At 37.8% G+C, this 18106-nt stretch overlaps 1 protein-coding gene across 11 annotated transcripts in view; it reads left to right on the top strand.

The window, feature by feature from the left end:
* ARID4B (AT-rich interaction domain 4B) overlaps positions 1-17825 on the top strand; it is a 152606-nt gene extending 134781 nt beyond the window's left edge. For 8 of the 11 annotated variants that reach the window (XM_005291197.5, XM_005291198.5, XM_065590518.1 and 5 more), the window contains 5 exons: positions 1566-2774; positions 7037-7150; positions 9679-9894; positions 12818-12964; positions 16071-17825. In XM_005291197.5, the coding sequence (XP_005291254.1) occupies positions 1566-2774; positions 7037-7150; positions 9679-9894; positions 12818-12964; positions 16071-16201 (1817 nt within the window). In that variant the 3' untranslated portion in view covers positions 16202-17825. Of the gene's footprint in view, positions 1-1565; positions 2775-7036; positions 7151-9678; positions 9895-10939; positions 11077-12817; positions 12965-16070 lie in introns of all 11 variants that reach the window. The other 3 variants (XR_010600177.1, XR_010600176.1, XM_065590513.1) reach the window with 3 other exon arrangements.
* The last annotated feature ends 281 nt before the right edge of the window (positions 17826-18106 follow it).

The following is an 18106-nucleotide window of genomic DNA, read 5'->3' as shown; positions in this document are numbered from 1 at the left end:
CCTAGGATGCTAAAAGGCGCACTAGGACATGTACATCTGCCTCACGGCCAACTGATTTGTTAGGGTACTTCTACACTTCAATAAAAGCCCTGCAGCAGTGAGTCTCATAGCCCAGTGAAATTACTTGGACTCGTACTCCGGGGCTTTAAATAGCAATATAGATGTTTGGGCAGTGGGCTCAGGCCAGAGCCTGGGCTCTGAGATTTTTTTCCCCTCGCCAGGTTTGAGTCCAGGCTCCAGTCCAAGCAGGAACATCTACACTGCTATTTTTAGCCTTAGTCACTTTAAAAAAAAAAAAAAGAGTCAAGTCTGTATCCTGAGTCACCTAAAAAACCCTTCCAAAAACACACACCACAAGCTTCCAGCCTCATTGTGAAGATAGTCTTCAAAATGTAAACTAATGGCTGTGCTTGAAAATTTTTGTGAAATATTTATTAATAAATAGTCTTCAAAGCTTTGAACCTCTATCCTCTCCAACATGAGCAAAAGTTTCAAGCCCTCATTTTGGAGCAATATTTTGCCCAGTTTAAAATTAAAAAAAAAAAAGTTGCAAAATAGCACAAAATAATAAAGTCTAAAAACAAACAAAAACACCCTCAGCTCTTTGTGTTGTTGGACCTTGTAGGTGACTGAATCAAACTAAACATTTTTTTTTAAACTGGGTTGTGATATGAATGTTTTCAGCCAAAAGTGAATATGTGTTGCCCTGAAAACTAGCAATAGGGATGAAAGCCTAGTCCCATTGAAGTCATTGACTTCAATGGGGCTATGATTTTGCCCTCTGTTTTGAACATAAAACTTGGTACAATTTTTAATTTAGATGATGCTAGCTACAGGTCAAGTATATTAGTAAAAAGTGAGCTTTATTTTGTAAGGTGTGGACATAGAATGCGTGAGACTGCAAACCCAGATTTCAGACATATTAAGGTTTTTAGAAGTGAGCTTCAGATGGTAGTGTTCCTCAAGTAATAATAATAGCATAAATCATTAACAGTTAGAGATGATAAACCTAGCTGGAATTTACAAGTCATATGCAATTAGAAAAATGTTGTAGTCTTTTCTTCTCTATACATCTATATTTTTTAGCTTTGGAAGTAGGGCAAATAGCATTTGTAAATTGTAACTGTTAGTTAATATTAAAGATTTAGTGCATTTAAAGTCTAATATTAAACATTCTTTTGGGCTGTCATGTCCATTTGTGTTATATAGAAGATTCATATATGTGTGGATTAATAAAACAGAGTTTTATTTAGACTGGAATCTGTCACTTCATGCTTTCTCTGGTTCTTCAAAAAAGTATGCAAATACCTTAGAGGAATTCCGTGGAGATGTTTTATTATATGGGATTTGCAAACTGACAAGCATTGCTGCTTATCTAGCTATTACACTTCCTAATAAAATGAAGTTTTTAAAAATCTGTTGGTTTTTTTCCTACTGGGTACATGAAAACAAAGGATTTTAATAGTACTAGCTTTAGTGTGTATTGCTATCTGTTTATCTATAATATGTTTGTTTATTAGTTGTTTTTTTAGTATTACTTGTAACAGATATATTTTTTTTAATAGCTTCAGAAAGTTCTGCTGATGATAGTGATCAGGAAGATGACCAAAGTGCCCAGAATGTACATAATGATGGCAAGGAGGAATCTCCAGATGAGACTGTGAGCCAAGACAAAAATGAACTCTGTCCAAAAGAAGAGGAGAGCAGCTCATCTCCCCAAGAAGAGGGAAAAGCCCTTGCAGACGTAGCACCACCTAAATCAGTATCCAAATCACCAGAAAGATTGCGGAAAGAGCTGGAAGAATTAGCTGATGATACGGACTATGAAGGAGAGGATGAAGCTACAAAGAAGAGAAAGGAGGTCAAAAAGGAGGTAGTAGATAAAACAACAAAGTCACAGGTAAAACGTGGTAAGCGAAGGTATTGCATCACCGAGGAATGTGTAAAGACTGGGTCACCTAATAGAAAGGATGAAAAGTCCAAGAGCAAAGACTCCCATAGCTTAGAACATAGTAGTAACAGTTCCTCAGATGAAGATGAGGAGGACAAATCTAAACTAAAAATAACGCCAACTAAGAAATACAATGGGATAGAGGAGAAAAGGAAGTCTTTAAGGACAAGTGGTTTCTACTCAGGGTTTTCTGAAGTGGCAGAAAAAAGAATAAAGCTTCTAAATAACTCTGATGAAAGACTTCAGAATACCAGAGCTAAGGATAGAAAAGATGTATGGTCCAGTATTCAGGGACAGTGGCCCAAGAAAACATTGAAAGAACTTTTTTCAGACTCTGACACAGAGGCTGCAGCCTCACCCCCACATGCTTCTGAGGATCCTGCAGTAGAGGAGCAGCTGCAGACTCTTGCAGAAGAGGTTTCTTTGCCCAGCTCTGAACTAGAACAGCCTTTACTAGCCAGCATAGATGTTAAACCTGTTGAGGAGAAACCAACGGAAATGAGTGACAAGAAAGTTGAATTTCCAAGCAGTGGGAGTAATTCAGTGCTAAATACTCCTCCTACAACCCCTGAATCACCTTCATCTGTCACTGTAACAGATTCTAGTAGACATCAGTCCAGTGTAACAGTCTCAGAGACCTTGGCACCAAATCAAGAAGAGATACGAAGCATCAAGAGTGAAAGTGATAGCACAATTGAAGTGGATAGCGTTGTGGGGGAGCTCCAGGACCTTCAGTCTGAAGGAAATATTTCTCCAACAGGCTTTGATGCCAGCGTCAGCTCTAGCAGTAGTAATCAACAAGAACCAGAGCATACTGAAAAAGGTAAGGAGAAAACCTGAGTTGTCGAACATATATTCCTCCTCTCATTTCTTATACTGCTAATTTATTTGTGTTTAACTGTTGCTACGTTACTTGGAGATTGGTTTAAGAACACAAGAATGGCCCTACTGGGTCAGACCAAAGGTCTATCTAGCCCAGTCCTGTCTTCTGACAGTGGCCAATGCCAGGTGCCCCAGAGGGAATGAACAGAACAGGTAATCATCAAGTGATCCATCCCCTGTTGCTCATTCCCAGCTTCTGGCAAAGAGAGGCTAGGAACACCATTCCTCCCCATCCTGGCTAATAGCCATTGATGGACCTATCCTCCATGAATTTATCTAGTTCTTTTTTTGAACCCTGTTATGGTCTTGGCCTTCACAACATCCTCTGACAAAGAGTTCCACAGGTTGACTGTGCATTGTGTGAAGAAATACTTCCTTTTATTTGTTTTAAACCTGCTGACTATTAATTTCTTTGGGTGATCCCTAGTTCTTGTGTTATGAGAAGTAGTAAACAACACTTCCTTATCTACTTTCTCTATACCAGTCATGATTTTATAGACCTCAATCATAGCTCCCCTTAGCCGTCTCTTTTCCAAGCTGAAAATCCCAGTCTTATTAATCTCTCCTCATACGGAAGCCGTTCCATATCCTTAATAATTTTTTTGCCCTTTTCTGAACCTTTTCCAATTCCAATATATATCTTTTTTGAGATGGAGCGACCACATTTGCACGTATTCAAGATGTGAGCATACCATGGATTTATATAGAGGCAACATGATATTTTCTGTCCTATTATCTATCCCTTTCTTAATTATTCCCAGCATTCTGTTCGCTTTTTTGACTGCCGCTGCACATTGAGTGGATGTTTTCAGAGAACTATCCACAATGACTCCAAGATCTCTTTCTTGAGTGGTAACAGCTAATTTAGACCCCATCATTTTATATGAATAGTTGGGATTATGCTTTCTAACGTGCATTACTTTGCATTTATCAACATTAAATTTCATCTGCCATTCTGTTGCCCAGTCACCCAGTTTTGAGAGATCCTTTTGTAGCTCTTCGCAGTTTGACACTCTTAGAGGAAGCAATAGCCTGCTGTGCCTTTTTAAAACTATGAAAATAGTACAATAGAAAGGCCTGTAATCAATCAGTAAATATTTGACACTCCTTCAGGAAGTGTTTCTTGTCCTTTTAGTCAGCAGTCTAATATTTTAAAAATCACAAATACAACATAAGTTGTATCCTGGAGATTGCACCAGAACCCCAGACCAAACTGTAAAGCATTGTACACTTGATGTCTGTGTGTCATAAATTGTCTGGATACCTTTTATTATACTGTGTTTGAATATGCAATGTACAGTTTCTCATTAACATTTGTATTTTCTGTGTGTTCATGGTTTGGAACAACCAGCTGTCCAGGATTGTTCCTCAGGCAACCATCTCAAACTGATTTTTAAGGTCTGACTAACTTGCGTGAGTTTTGTAAAGGAATTTGCTGCTCTCTTAGGCCGCAAACTGAAGAATCGTTATTCATATTTATAACTTAAAACAATCCACCTTGACCACAATTTTATTAATAGAATACATTTTCAAGGAACATCAGAATTCACAATTGTTATTCATACTCCCTGAAGACTTAGATACTTTTATGTTGTATTTGTGATCCTATAGATATTTAGGAGCTTTTCCATATTAGACTGCCATTTTCAAATATCAACAAATCAGTAGAAGGCCATTTCTGTAGGCTTAAACTTATCATACAAGGTCTGCTGTGGAAGTAATTCAGAATTTTTAATGCCACTTTTAAGTCTTAAAAATAGAGGCTGGAATTTTTTCACTGACATAACTAAAAAATGGGTTTTCATTTTCAAATTCAACCTGCAAAAATGTAAATCCCTACTAGGACTCCATAGTGGAGGAGGGGAAAGAAAAGGCCCAATCCTGCTAGCACTTGTGTACATGTATAAGTATTTGCAAGGTTGGGTCCTAAAGCTATTTTGTTAAATTAATTAACTATATATTAGTTCAGTCATTTTTATTATAGTCTACCAAATATTTTTTAGTTTACATGGCTGCCTTTTGAAACATGGACTAAAAGGAACACATTTGTTTTTAAGGACACTCACAAAAATTCACATTCAGAAGTTTTGTTTTTATTGCTTTCTGTAAAATATGCAACTTAACCGTTCAAGTGTGCCATATTTTCTCCCATAGATAAGCATAATTACTATAATATGCATTAAAATTAATAAGCTAAAGAAAACAATTACAGAGATATGAACAGGATTCTGAAATTGCAATATAATGTTTTTTTCATCTTAGCAATTTGCAACTACCTTTACGAGAAAAATGCTTAACTGAAAGTTTTCTCAATCGGCTGCTCTCAGAGCATTGTATCCTCTTTAGTTCTGCTCTTGTTATGCTTCTTGCAAGAGAATAATTAGGATTAGAGAAAGAAATTGATTTTTGGAGCTTGTGATAAAGTAAGTCTATACAACCCTCTCACACTTAATAATGGGTAGGTTGAAAACTTGCTGTTCAGCTTCCAGGTACTATGTATAAAAAGTATACTGTGTGAAATCAAGGATGACTCCTTTCCCTTTCAAGTTCTGTTTTGTTTTGTAATATCGGTCACACATTATCACTTTTTTTATATATTCTGTTCTAAGCGCCTCTCCAATTTCTGTGATCATGCTTCTCCATTTGTAAAATTCAAGGTGCATATGTTTAAAAACAGGATTGAGTCTGTAGTATCTTAATTTTAAAATTATTTTGCTACAGGAGCCTATGGTATCTGTAAATTAGGCAGTTTCTGAGTCTTGTACAGTTCCAATTGGATTTATTTTTTTTAAACCAGAGGTCCTAGAATATATTTCAGTTTTCCCTTCCTCTTCTAATTTTATTCCCTATGGCCATAAATACCAGGAGTTCTTTCACTTTTTAAATCTGAGAAGCAGAAAGGTGGGGAAAAGGCAGAATGAAAGGCTCTTGGTACTTCAGAATTGTCTGCTAGACTTCAAAACACTTTCATTTCCACAGAAAACCATTCAAGCAGGTTTAATGCATAATGGCTTTATTTTTTTTTCTTGGAATTAAGCTGTAACATGCTGTCCACATCTAATTACACTGATGAAGAGTTTCTAGGTGTTTTTTTTTTTGAACTATAAAAGAACAAGAGTATGGTTGACATATGTTAATGGACTTTATTCACAGGATGGTGGGATCTTACTTTATTATGGTATTGCTGGATGCTTCTGATTCACCAGCCAGAGGGGTTCCTAAATTTTAGAGTTCATACTTACCCCATCTCATCTGAAAAAAAAAAAAAAACAACCCAAAAAAAACCCCAACCCCGATACTGTTGATTGGTGCCTTACATGTTCTATGAATGCACTCTGATAATGTTAAGTAACAGAGGGGTAGCCGTGCTAGTCTGAATCTGTAAAAAGCAACAGAGGGTCCTGTGGCACCTTTAAGACTAACAGAAGTATTGGACTTGTGTCAGATATCAGGAATGGCAACTTACAAAAACCTGTAGGAGAACACTTCAACCTCCCTGGCCACACAATAGCAGATGTAAAGGTAGCCATCTTACAGCGAAAAAACTTCAGGACCAGACTCCAAAGAGAAACTGCTGAGCTCCAGTTCATTTGCAAATTTGACACCATTATCTCCATACTGATTTATACCTGCTTCTGGAAATTTCCATTACTTGCGTCTGATGAAGTGGGCATTCACCCACGAAAGCTTATGCTCCAGTACTTCTGTTAGTCTTAAAGGTCCCACAGGACCCTCTGATAACGTTGTTGATACTGTTGTTTTTTTAAAATCTGTATTATCATCAAAGAGAAGTGGAGGTCTTTTCTGATTCTTTCACTTTTAATGAATCTTGATAAATTTGTCATCTGAACAAATTCCTGTTTAATTTGCAGTACCTGAACACCAAAATGTCCATGTGTGTCAGGAAAAATTGTATTGAATCATATGACCTATTAGTTACTTGCAAACATCTAACACATTTTCTCTTTTATTAGCAAACTTTGTCTGCTTCCCACCCACCCCCAGTATCAATTACTGTTGTTTACACATAAAATAATTAAATCCCTGCTAATGGCAGCTGAGAAGAAAAATCACGATTGTCTGTAAACTTAAATCTCAGAGGATCTGCCTGAGGCTTTAATATAGACAGATATGCCTTAACACCTAAAATACAAAGTTGTATAGTGTTTTCACCAAGAATTTAACGATTTGTTAAAATTGGAGTCTGTACAGGTCAAAAAAGACTTAAAGATGCTCAGGGAGGAGGCGGTTCCTCAAAAAAGCAGAAAAGAAGCCACAAAACATCAGTGGTGAACAACAAAAAGAAGAGCAAAACTAGTAAGTATAGCAACTTGGTGCAAAATGAAACCTAGACTTAGAGAACATCTTGTATTTGAATGACAAGTGAAGGAAGTGTTTATATAAAGATAACATTTTAGAAAAATGTGCTAAGTAGAGAATTCATAATAAATGTTAAAATGATGAAGCTGTTTTCGCTGAGTGCAAGAGTATTTAAAATTTCTTGCTATGCTGTTTCTCAGACTGATCCTATAAGGTGCTCAAAGCCTTCAGGTCCCATTGAATTCAGTGGGACTTGTAAGCATGTGGCACTTTACAGGGCCTGTTTTTGTCAAAGAGGAAAGGAAAGGAAATATTTTGGGGTGTGGAAATACATACATTTTAAGGAGGGGAATAGGAACTCTATGCAAAGTGAACTTACATACTATGCAAGATCAGTTTTCACACAATTTCACATAATTTAGAGGTGGTATTATTATTTGCACAGTACCACCACCTGTAATTACACAGGACCTGTATTCATCCACCTAAACTATTTGCTGCATATTGGAACACTTCACAAGTACATCTGACTTTTAAAGTAAACCAAATAAAAAATTAAGAGGTAACATCAGGATGTCCTCATAAGTAGATTTTAATTAATGAATATGTAGATCATTTTCCTGCCTGCACTATTGAACTAGACATTTGCTCTGCATTATCCTCTAATGGAGGCTACATCTTTACTGAATGTACTCTAAACTATTTAGTTTGTGATGTAACCTGAACAATTCTGAGGTGAAGTTCACTCTTCCCTACACAAGTCCCAAGTAGTCAGTTTTTGTGCAGGACTTTCAGCGGCAGAAGTTTGACTTTTATTTTTTCACACATAACCCACTACCTACCCATTTACTTACCTTAAGGGCAGGTCATGTGTAACCTTAGATTTATATGTTCCCCCTTAATAATTTAAAAATAACAAATAAAGCCAAACTGAATTCTTTATGGTTTGAACCTGAAGGACGGTTACAGATAATTTAATTTAGTGGAGGACTGTGAATGATTCAGTAAGTGATAAAATTAAAAACTTTATTTAATATAAAATATTTAAGCAAACAGGCATTACAACAGGGGTGGGCAAAGTACGGCCTGCGGGCCGGATCTGGACCATCAGGACTTTGGATCCAGCCCGCAGGATTGCCACCCCTGTGGCGCCACTCCCAGAAGCAGCTGGCACCACGTCCCTGCGGCTCCGGGGGAAGGGGAGCAGAGGGCTCCGTGCGCTGCCCTCGCCTGCAGGCACCGCCCCCCACAGCTACCATTGTCTGGGAATGGGGAACCGCAGCCAATGGGAGCGTCAGAGAAGGTACCCACAGGCAAGGGCAGCGCACGGAGCCCTCTGCTCCCCTTCCCCCGGAGCCGCAGGGACGTGGTGCTGGCTGCTTCCAGGAGCAGCACGGGGCCAGGGCAGGCAGGCAGGGAGCGAGCCTGCCCTGGCCCTGGTGTGCGCCGCTGCCACCTTGGAGCTGCTCCAGGTAAGCGGCGCCAGGCCAGAGCCCGCACCCTGAACTCCTCCTATATCCCACACTCCCTGCCCTGAGCCCCCTGCCAGCATCCCAACCCCCTGCCCTGAGTCCCACCCCAACCCCCTGCCCTGAGTCCCTTTCCGCACTCCGCATCCCCTCCTGCACCCCAACCCCCTGTCCTGAGTCCCCTCGTACACCCCGCCCCCCTCCTCTGCCCCAACTCCTTGCCGTGAGCCCCTTCCTGCACACTGCACCCACTCCCTCCTGCACCCCAAACCCCTGCCCCAGCCCTACATTCAGGGCCCTGCATGCAATTTCCCCTCCAGATGTGGCCCTTGGGCCAAAAAGTTTGCCCAGCCCTGCATTACAATATAATCTATACTGCATTTATACTCACATTCGAAGAGGAAATGATGCATTATGGGGTGCTCAATACCTAAATGACAAGAATGGGCATAATCCTTTCTCTAACGGTACCTTGGTGGTGGATGTGTGTACCTAATCTAAAATTAGCGTGCTATCCTTTTTATAATCAGTTATAATAATGCTCCTTAATTAATTAACATTACATTTACTTTTTTACCATAATTAATATCTGCATAAATGCCATAGCAATATCTATTAATATAAATAGCATTTTCCAAAACATTAACACTATTTAAAACACTTGTAGAAACCAGCTAGGACCAAACATATTTGCCATGTGACCTGGGGTTGTCCTAACTTATCTTCAGCTTGCTTCTAAATTGTCTTGATTCATTTTATTCATATTTTACCAGGCCTCACTTGACTATTTTCAAACTTAGATTTTTGGGCCTACTTACAAATCAATATTTCTATATAAAAATAAGCAAGCACCACCTGTATAGGCAACACATGGGGTTGCAATTCAAATCCTACTGCCCACTCTGTACCTCCCTCTCTTCACAGGGGATGCATTTTACCCTTTCTATATTGAAAAAGAGGTATAACCCCTTTTCTGATATTTGGAACCAGCACTTGAGGAGTTAGTGATTTGATTAATAAAATAAACCTATATTGTGTATTTTTGTATTTCTTCAGCAAACAGCAGTGATAGTGAAGAACTTTCTGCTGGTGAAAGTATGACCAAGTCTCAGCCAGCAAAATCAGTTTCCACTGGAATGAAGTCTCACCATACCAAATCACCTGCAAGAACACAATCTCCAGGAAAATGTGGGAAAAACGGAGAGAAGGAATCTGATCTCAAGGAACAGAATAATCGTTTGCCTAAAGTTTATAAATGGAGTTTTCAAATGTGTAAGTGCCTTTTTTTAAACTAGATCTAGTTTGTTCCTGAAGTAAGAAATAGTAAATAAAGTACTAAAGTATTTTCTTTCAGAATTACTTTCAGTCCTAACGTTACTGAATTTAGTTATCTTTCTCTAAGATTAACTTTCAATTCTTTTGGGGTGAAACTTACTGTGATCAAAATGCAGAAAGCCCACTCCTGTGCACTTCCTTATATACCACTTATTTTTTTACACATAGGGTTTAAAGTCATTCTTAGGTTTTTGTGCACACTGTCCAGTACTGGTGTGAATGTCATACTTCTTATGTTTAAGTTGACTTGTGTACTTTTTTTCTTTTCCCCCCTGTGATGATCACTCAGAAGTTTCCCAGACTTGGTAGTCAGTCAGATTTCTTTGTGTTCCATTTTACCTTAGCAAAACTGGAACCAGAACAGATTTATATCCTGTTATAGCAGTAAACTTCTCCATTTTGTGCATTAGTCAGCTGTTCTTGGATAACTTGGTGTGTTGTGAGGCATGAAGTTGGAGTGAATGTGCTTTAATCCACATGAAAAATTAATCAGTAGCTGATTAATGCAGACCCTGCAGTGCCTTATTGGTACTAGAGAGTGACTTCATTTTAACTTTCTTTTTAAATAATCCTTTTTTAGAAAACAATTTGGGAAGGAGGCAGTTAATGCAATACTATCCTTCCACTGGGGAAAAAAGGAGGGCAACAGAAAATACACGGGGAAAGGCTTCAACGCCTCTTCTTTAATGTAACAAACATATTTAAGACCCTTTTTCCCTCATCCTGTCCTCCATAAGTCCAGCTGCCCTTTCAGCAATAGTTTGTGGTCCAACAGCCATTTTCAGCTCTGTTTCTATTGTAAACTCAGACTTTAGGTTTTTGTTGTAAAGTGAGAACTAGAAGTGGCTGTTGGGCTACAAGCGACTGCTGAAAGCACAGTGGGGCTTAAGGGGGATAGGAGAAAAGGGCAGCTTAAAATTGTACTCACTCCCTTCTGACTTTTCTGCCAATCCTTCCCCTCCCTTATGTTCCTAAAAAATAGAACTGGGAAATCAGGAGCCTTTAAATCAGCTTCCAATTCAGATCCCTCAGGCTTCATGTCTTCAACTTTATAGAAAGGCACTGCTTTCCTGCACATCCCGAAGTGGCTGTCAAGACTTTCCTCTTCTTGATGATGAGGTCTCATTTGTATAACTTTGCATGGCTTTTACATCCATTTCAAGAGCTCCACTGGTTAAGTTAGAATGTCACTTTGGACAATTCAGAGCCAGGTGTTACGGCTTTGATTTTAAAAGTCCAGATAATTAAGTCTTGGTCATAAAACCCTCCATGATCCTCTCCTCTCCCCCAAGCACACATTCATGAATAAAAAAAGAGCAGAGAATTCACCTACACACAGGGAATTCTTCACTTGCCATCTTCAGTCATTTTAAGGATCAGAGGATCTGACCCTAAACCCTTGGAGCCCAATCCTAAATCTGTGAGTAAAGCTCCAGAGTAAAGGAACTTTGCTTGCTGAAACTGTGAAGAAATTGAGAGGACAGAATCCACACACCCATCTCAAAGCCCTACAGCAAGATCCATTGCAACTTTGTGTTGGTATAGTGCCTAGCACAATGGGACCCCATTCTTGGTTGGTCCTTGGGCACTACTGTAAGAAACATGATTAAAAATAATTCCTTCATCACACCAAGGTCACATTCCACTTTTGCTGCTGATGGGAGAATAGCAGACATAGCTTTCTGTTGTCCTTCAGAAGTGTGTAACTATGTGGCTCTGTGCTGTGCTTTCATCCACCAATCATGCCCCTGCTCTACCCAAACCCCACTCACAAGTCAGCTCAAATGAGATGTGCAGATTTCCCACACAGCTCCCATAAGGGTGTTTTTTTTATTCCCTTCTTCCCTACCCTCCTGCACATCAGACACAGGGTAAGAGCTATTCTTTTTTGCAATTCAGGTGGCACAAAGGAGTTGAATTTTAACCATAACTGGTCAGCTGTGAATTTCCCTGGCAGAGGGGAACTCTCAGTGAGAGTAAAACCATCAGAGCCAGTGCCTGTTCCTACCAACATCCCAACATAAAATGCCAGGGGAAGGAGAGGCATATCGGGAGTAGATGGGGAAGGAGGAAGAGCTCTGTTATGCTACACTGATCCTGTTATTGTACGGTCCCTCACTTAGAGCAGCCCCTAGTATGCTCTAATTCACATTGGAGCCAGCACAGACTGTGCTACAGAATCATGAAGCCATAACTGTCTGGCTCTCTGATGGCCATGCTACTCTCTTTGTCAGAGCTCTGCTTGTCCCGAGTTGAGACTCATGCCCACAGACTTTAAACTATTTTTGACCCCATTTGTGCCCATCTAAGGATTCAGTTCTTGATATTTAATCATGGAAAAATTCTTATTTATCTTCATAAGCATAAAACAAAAAACCTTGTTTGTTTCCCCCCCCCCCCCCCCAAAAAAAAATATTTGCCTGTCTGCCACTCATGGTGTTTGAGGCGGAAAATCTGTATTGATAGATGTTTGCTCTGTTGTAGCCATGTGGTTCCAAGGTATTAGAGACATAAGATGGGTGAGATAATATCTTTTAGTGAACCAATTTCTGTTGGTGAAAGAGAGAAGCTTTCAGGCTACACAGAGCTGAAGAAGAGCTCTATGTAGCTCGAAAGCTTCTCTCTTTCACCAACAGTGATTGGTCCAATAAAATATATGACCTTACCCGCCTTGTCTCTCTATGGTGATAGATGGCAACTAAAGTTGCTATGATTTTTAGCTGCTTTGTCCTCTATCTTGATACTTTTCCAATACCCTCCCCGTAGGATCTGAACATCTCCCAAGTATTTACAACTAGAAAGTTTTATGGAAAGATCAATTCTATATTAATAATTAACTAAGGTGTTATTTAACTCACAGCTGACCTGGAAAATCTGACAAGTGCAGAGCGCATAACAATCCTACAAGAAAAACTGCAAGAAATCAGGAAACACTACCTGTCCTTAAAATCTGAGGTAGCTTCCATTGACCGAAGAAGAAAGCGCTTGAAGAAAAAGGAACGGGAAAGTAAGTACTTGAGGTTAAATTCTGTCCTCTGTTAGAGCCCTGCGGTAGGATTACCCATTGTAGCTGAGGAATTTGGTCCTTAGATATTTGCCAAAAACTTCAAATGCATATACCTGTTAATTTCCAACAAGTTAAATTAAAAGTCCAAAAGAGTGTTTTTCTTGGGTTGAGCTTTGTAACATGTGTAACATTTATGTTGCCATAAATGTTGGGTAACTCTTCATGAAAAATTGTTTTTCCAGCATACCATACAAGTATGTTTGTCATTTTAATAGGTGCCAACAATAGAAACCATGATACGAGTTCCTTTTGTTTCACTACTAATGCAGCCTCTATTTTTTTTAAAGAATACTGTCAAGTTAAAAAAATCATACGTCTTGAAAGACAAATTTCCATCTTTGGCCCGACTCCAACAAAGCATTTAGGCAGGGGCTTAAATTTAACCACATAAATAAGTCACATTGACTCTGATTACTCATGTGCTTAAAGTTAAACACTTGCTTACGTGCTTTACCAGAATGGGCTTTTTTTTAGCAATGACAGATTAGTTTTGGGTTTTTTTAATTTCAGTTTTAGTTATCTAATGTACTTTTCATTATTTATCCTGCCTTTCTTACTCTTTTGCACCTTGTTCAGATAATGAAAATCTAATAAGGTTCATCTGTTTCTATTTCATATACTAGCACAGGACTGCTGTGTTTGTATTATAAAAACTAGGGGAACATTTAAGTGCAAAGTGGTTTTCACTGAAATTCATGAAAACATTTCTATTTAATATTAGGTTTATATAATCATTTAAAATACAAAGCCTAAATGTTTGCACTTAAACTACTTGACAATGCCACATGACACTGTTTCTCGTGATTTCAGTGCAGCCATCTGAGAAGTATGGCAAATTCATGCAATGTCCTGGGCTGGTATTCACGTTAATAGCATTTGTAAAATTGTCAGCAAAATGTTTGTATAGATATCTAGAAATTCTTCAAAAATTCAAGCAAAAATGATCCCACAAAAATACAATTCAGACATCCAACGTTTTTAGTCAACAGCACTGCATATGAAAAGAACATTTTCAGAGGGATGTATTCTATTTTATTCTCTAAGAGGATCTACATTTTTTGAAGAATTATAAAACTAACTTTTTCTAATAAATGTATGCAAAATTCAATATTACTAGCTTCATTTTCTTGACAAATAAGTATCATAATTTACTATAAAATCATTTATCATGATTCCATGATAAATTATAAAATATTAGCTCTCCATTAGCCACAGAGGCATTACTTAATGAACTACTTCAAAGGAACACCATCTTAAGTCACACTTCTCTCTGAAATGTTATACCTACTGTTGTTATAAATAATATCTGTTATTACTGCTGAAAGATATTGGAGAGAAATAGTATTTTTCTCTATTCTTCATTCGTTCACTTTGTATGTTTGACAGCACAGTGAAGTCATAGAAATGTAAAGCTGGAAGCAACAGGGGTAGGTTATTTTGTCCATCCCCCAGCACTGTGGCAGGACTAAATATACCTAGACTATCTCTGAGAAGGTGTTTGACGTCTTTTTAAAAATCTCCAGTGGTGGAGATTATATAACCTCCGCTGGGAAGTTAATCCAGATCTTAACTATCCTTATAGTGAGAAAGTTTTTCCTAATATTTAACCTAAATGTCCCTTGCAGCGGATTATTTCTTGTTCAGCCTTCAGTGGACATGGAGAACAATTGATTACAGTCTTCTTGGTACACACGTTAACATATTTGAAGACTATCAGGTGCCCCCTCAAGTCTTCTTTTCTTAAGACTAAACATGCCCTTTTTTTTTAACCTTCTTGATAGCTCAGCTTTTCTAAACCTTTTATCATTTTTGTTGCTCCCCTCTCTCCAGTTTGTCCACATCTTTCTTAAACCATAGCACCCAAAACTGGACAGAGTACTCCAGCTGAGGCCTCCCTAGTGCCAAGTAGAGTGGGACAATTGTCTCCTGTGTCTTACATGTGACTTTCCTCTTAATACACCCAAGAATGATATTAGCCTTTTTTACAGCTTCATCATGTTCTTATCTCATGTTAAAATTTTGATCCACTATAACTCCCAGATCCCTTTCAGCAGTACTGCTGCCTAGCGAGTTATTCCCCATTTTGTAGTTGTGCATTTGATTTTTCCTTCCTAAGTATAGTACTTCGCATTTGTCATTACTGAATTTCATCTTGTTGATTCAAATCAGTTCTCCAATTTATCAAGGTCATTTTGAATTCTAATCCTGTCCTCCAAAGTGCTTGTAATGCCTCCCACCATGGTGTCATCTGCAAATTTTATAAGCACATTCTCCACTCCATTATCCAAGTCATTAATGAAAATATTGAATAGTATCAGGCCCAGGAGAGACCCCTGTAGGCAGGGCCGGCGCAACCCATTAGGCGACCTAGGCGGTCGCCTAGGGCACTGCGATTTGGGGGGTGGCGACTGCGGCAGTATTTCCGCGGTGGGACCTTCCGCCACCTAGGGTGGCGGAAAAGCTGGTGGCGCTCCTGTCTGTAGGACTCGACTAGATGTATCCTCCCAGTATAATAGTGAATCATTGATAACTACTCCCTGAATATGGTTTTTCAACCAGTTGTGTACCCACCTTATAGTAATTTATAGTAATGTAGTACTGTATAATGGACCATACAGTCAGTTTCCTTGTTTGTCTTGGTCTTTCACACAACAAGAAGAAATTGTAAATAATTAATTATTAATTAAAAAATGTGTAGTAGTTGTTGGAGTCAGTGAATACTGACCCTTCTTGTATGACAGGGTTAGAACCTTTTGTTAACCTCACACTAATGGCATATGACAAGAGCCACAAAATAAAATTAGCTTTTTATCTGCACTCCTCTTGTTATAACATGATGGGAAAATCACAAAAATTGGCAAGGGCACTTGAGAGCAGGTGAAACTACTTTTAATTCTTTTTATTATTTTAACTAGCTAGATTTTAAGTTGATGGTGTCTCTTTAATGTTTATTATCTGCTTTGAGGTTGGTAATGTACATGCAAAGTATTTTTTTTATTTTATTTTATTACATTTATTTAAACCTTTTTGTTTTTCTTTGTCATAGGTGCCGCTATTACATCATCTTCTTCTTCCTCACCTTCCTCCAGTTCCATTACAGCTGCAGTTATGTTAACTTTAGCAGAACCATCTATGTCAAGTTCATCCCAAAATGGGATGTCAGTTGAGTGCAGGTGACAGCAGGACTTGCCAAAGCACTTTGCACTTAATGGCTGCTGAGGGCCACTTTTTTTTATACTGCACGGTGGCACAAAATTCAGACAAGCACTATTTTGTATTTAAAAATTGTTTCTTGACAAGCTAACTTTGCACTTAAGTGCACTTTTATGAAGAAAAAGTACAACAAACTGCTTTTCCTCAAGCAATAATTGTTTCCAACTTGTCTGGGAATTGTACGTCTAGTGACTCGAAGGCCTTCCACTGTGGCAAATGGAGAGGCTGTTCACTGCCTGTAGAGACAGTACAGTAAGCATACAGTTGTTGGATGGGCCTAATTGATGTGTTAAGGCTTACTGTACATCTATTCCCTGGTATTTTGTTAAAGCTGGAACATTTGATATTTTTCCATTTATTTATGACAAATATTGAACCTATTTTCATTTGTACAAACTAATTGTTTTTTAACTTTTAAGTCACCTCATAGTGGCTTTAATTGTATAAGTCAAGCACATGTATTAAATTCAAAACCTGCAGTTAGTAGGATGTTTGACATCAGTCCTGATAACCAAATATGAAGATTCTCTTTTAAAAAGACTGACTAATGTTTACAGGTTTGAATTAGGCTAATAGGTTACTGTGGGTTTTAATAACCCATTAATTGGAATGGAACTACTGTACTTTGCCATTTTTCTATGAATCAGTATTTTTTTTAATTTTGATAAAATACATTATGACAAAAGGAAGAAAATGGCTATCAAACTGTATTAAATCTTAAACAATGTATAAAGATTGTATTTAGCCAGTTTAAAGTGTATATTTATTCATAATGGATTATAACAGTTATATTTTTGTGTTTTCTTGTAAATGTTTCTTTTCCCTTAAAGCAACAAATATTTCATTTGTAATGCTTATTTTATTACGAGCTGCAACAGAGAGGACTTCAAGAAGGAGAAAGCTGTGTTAATATAGTTTGTGGTTGCTGATATGAACACTGCCACAAAAGGATAGTTGTTTTTAATATAAATAGCTAGCTGAGTGTTAGACATAATTTTTTTTAAATGCCTTGTACAAAATCCAAAACCAACTCAAAACTGTTTTCACATGTATTGATTTTATGTTGTATGAATCCCAAGCTTCTCTCCTGTTAATTATACATCTTTGTAAGACATTTGTATATTGCGGAAGTGTTCATTCAAGCTATTTAATACCTGGCACTGTTAATACACAGTACTTTATTGTACAGATTGTTTTACTGTTTTAATTGTAGTTCTGTGTACTTCTTTTGGCTGGGGGAAAAAGGGGCTGGCATGTTTTTCTTTGTTTTTTGGCAATACAACATGTAATTTCAAAAGGTTTTGTTTGTAGATGATAGAGTGTCAGAATCCTTTACTTTCGACTTTTCTAAGAAAAGCGTTTTCAGTCTTCGTAGTGTGTGCTTACGGTAACTGATTTTATTGAAAATGGTTTCAAAGTATTCAGATTTGTACAAGACTGTAAAAATTTGTTGACAAACATTGAAGGAAAAGCTTATAGAAAAAAAGCTATAAAATATATATTAGGTTCTGCAGACAATGGAGAATTATGTAATATATTGTACAAATGTAAGCAAAGGCCTCTGAAATAAAATGCCATAGTTTGTGAATCGCTGATTTTGTTTCTAACAGTTTAATTAAGTAATTTTAGTGTGTTCATTTAAATGACACCAGACTGTAGAATCAATTAAGCTAATTGTATTGGTTGTGTCGTAAGAAATAAATATATAAGGAATAATTTTGAGAAAAATATAGTGGACCAAATTCTCTTCTCAATTTGGCCGAAGTCATCCTATACAGAGCCATGCTACTGATTAATTTGGCAAATTGACATAAATGAGGTAGCATCAGTATAATTAAAGACTGAATTTGATCCACTTTAATTCAGTTA

Source organism: Chrysemys picta, chromosome 3, assembly GCF_011386835.1.
Source record: "Chrysemys picta bellii isolate R12L10 chromosome 3, ASM1138683v2, whole genome shotgun sequence".
Classification (NCBI taxonomy): Eukaryota; Metazoa; Chordata; order Testudines; family Emydidae; genus Chrysemys; species Chrysemys picta.
Note: the sequence above shows the minus strand (reverse complement) of the source record. Positions and strands in the feature narration are given on the sequence as shown.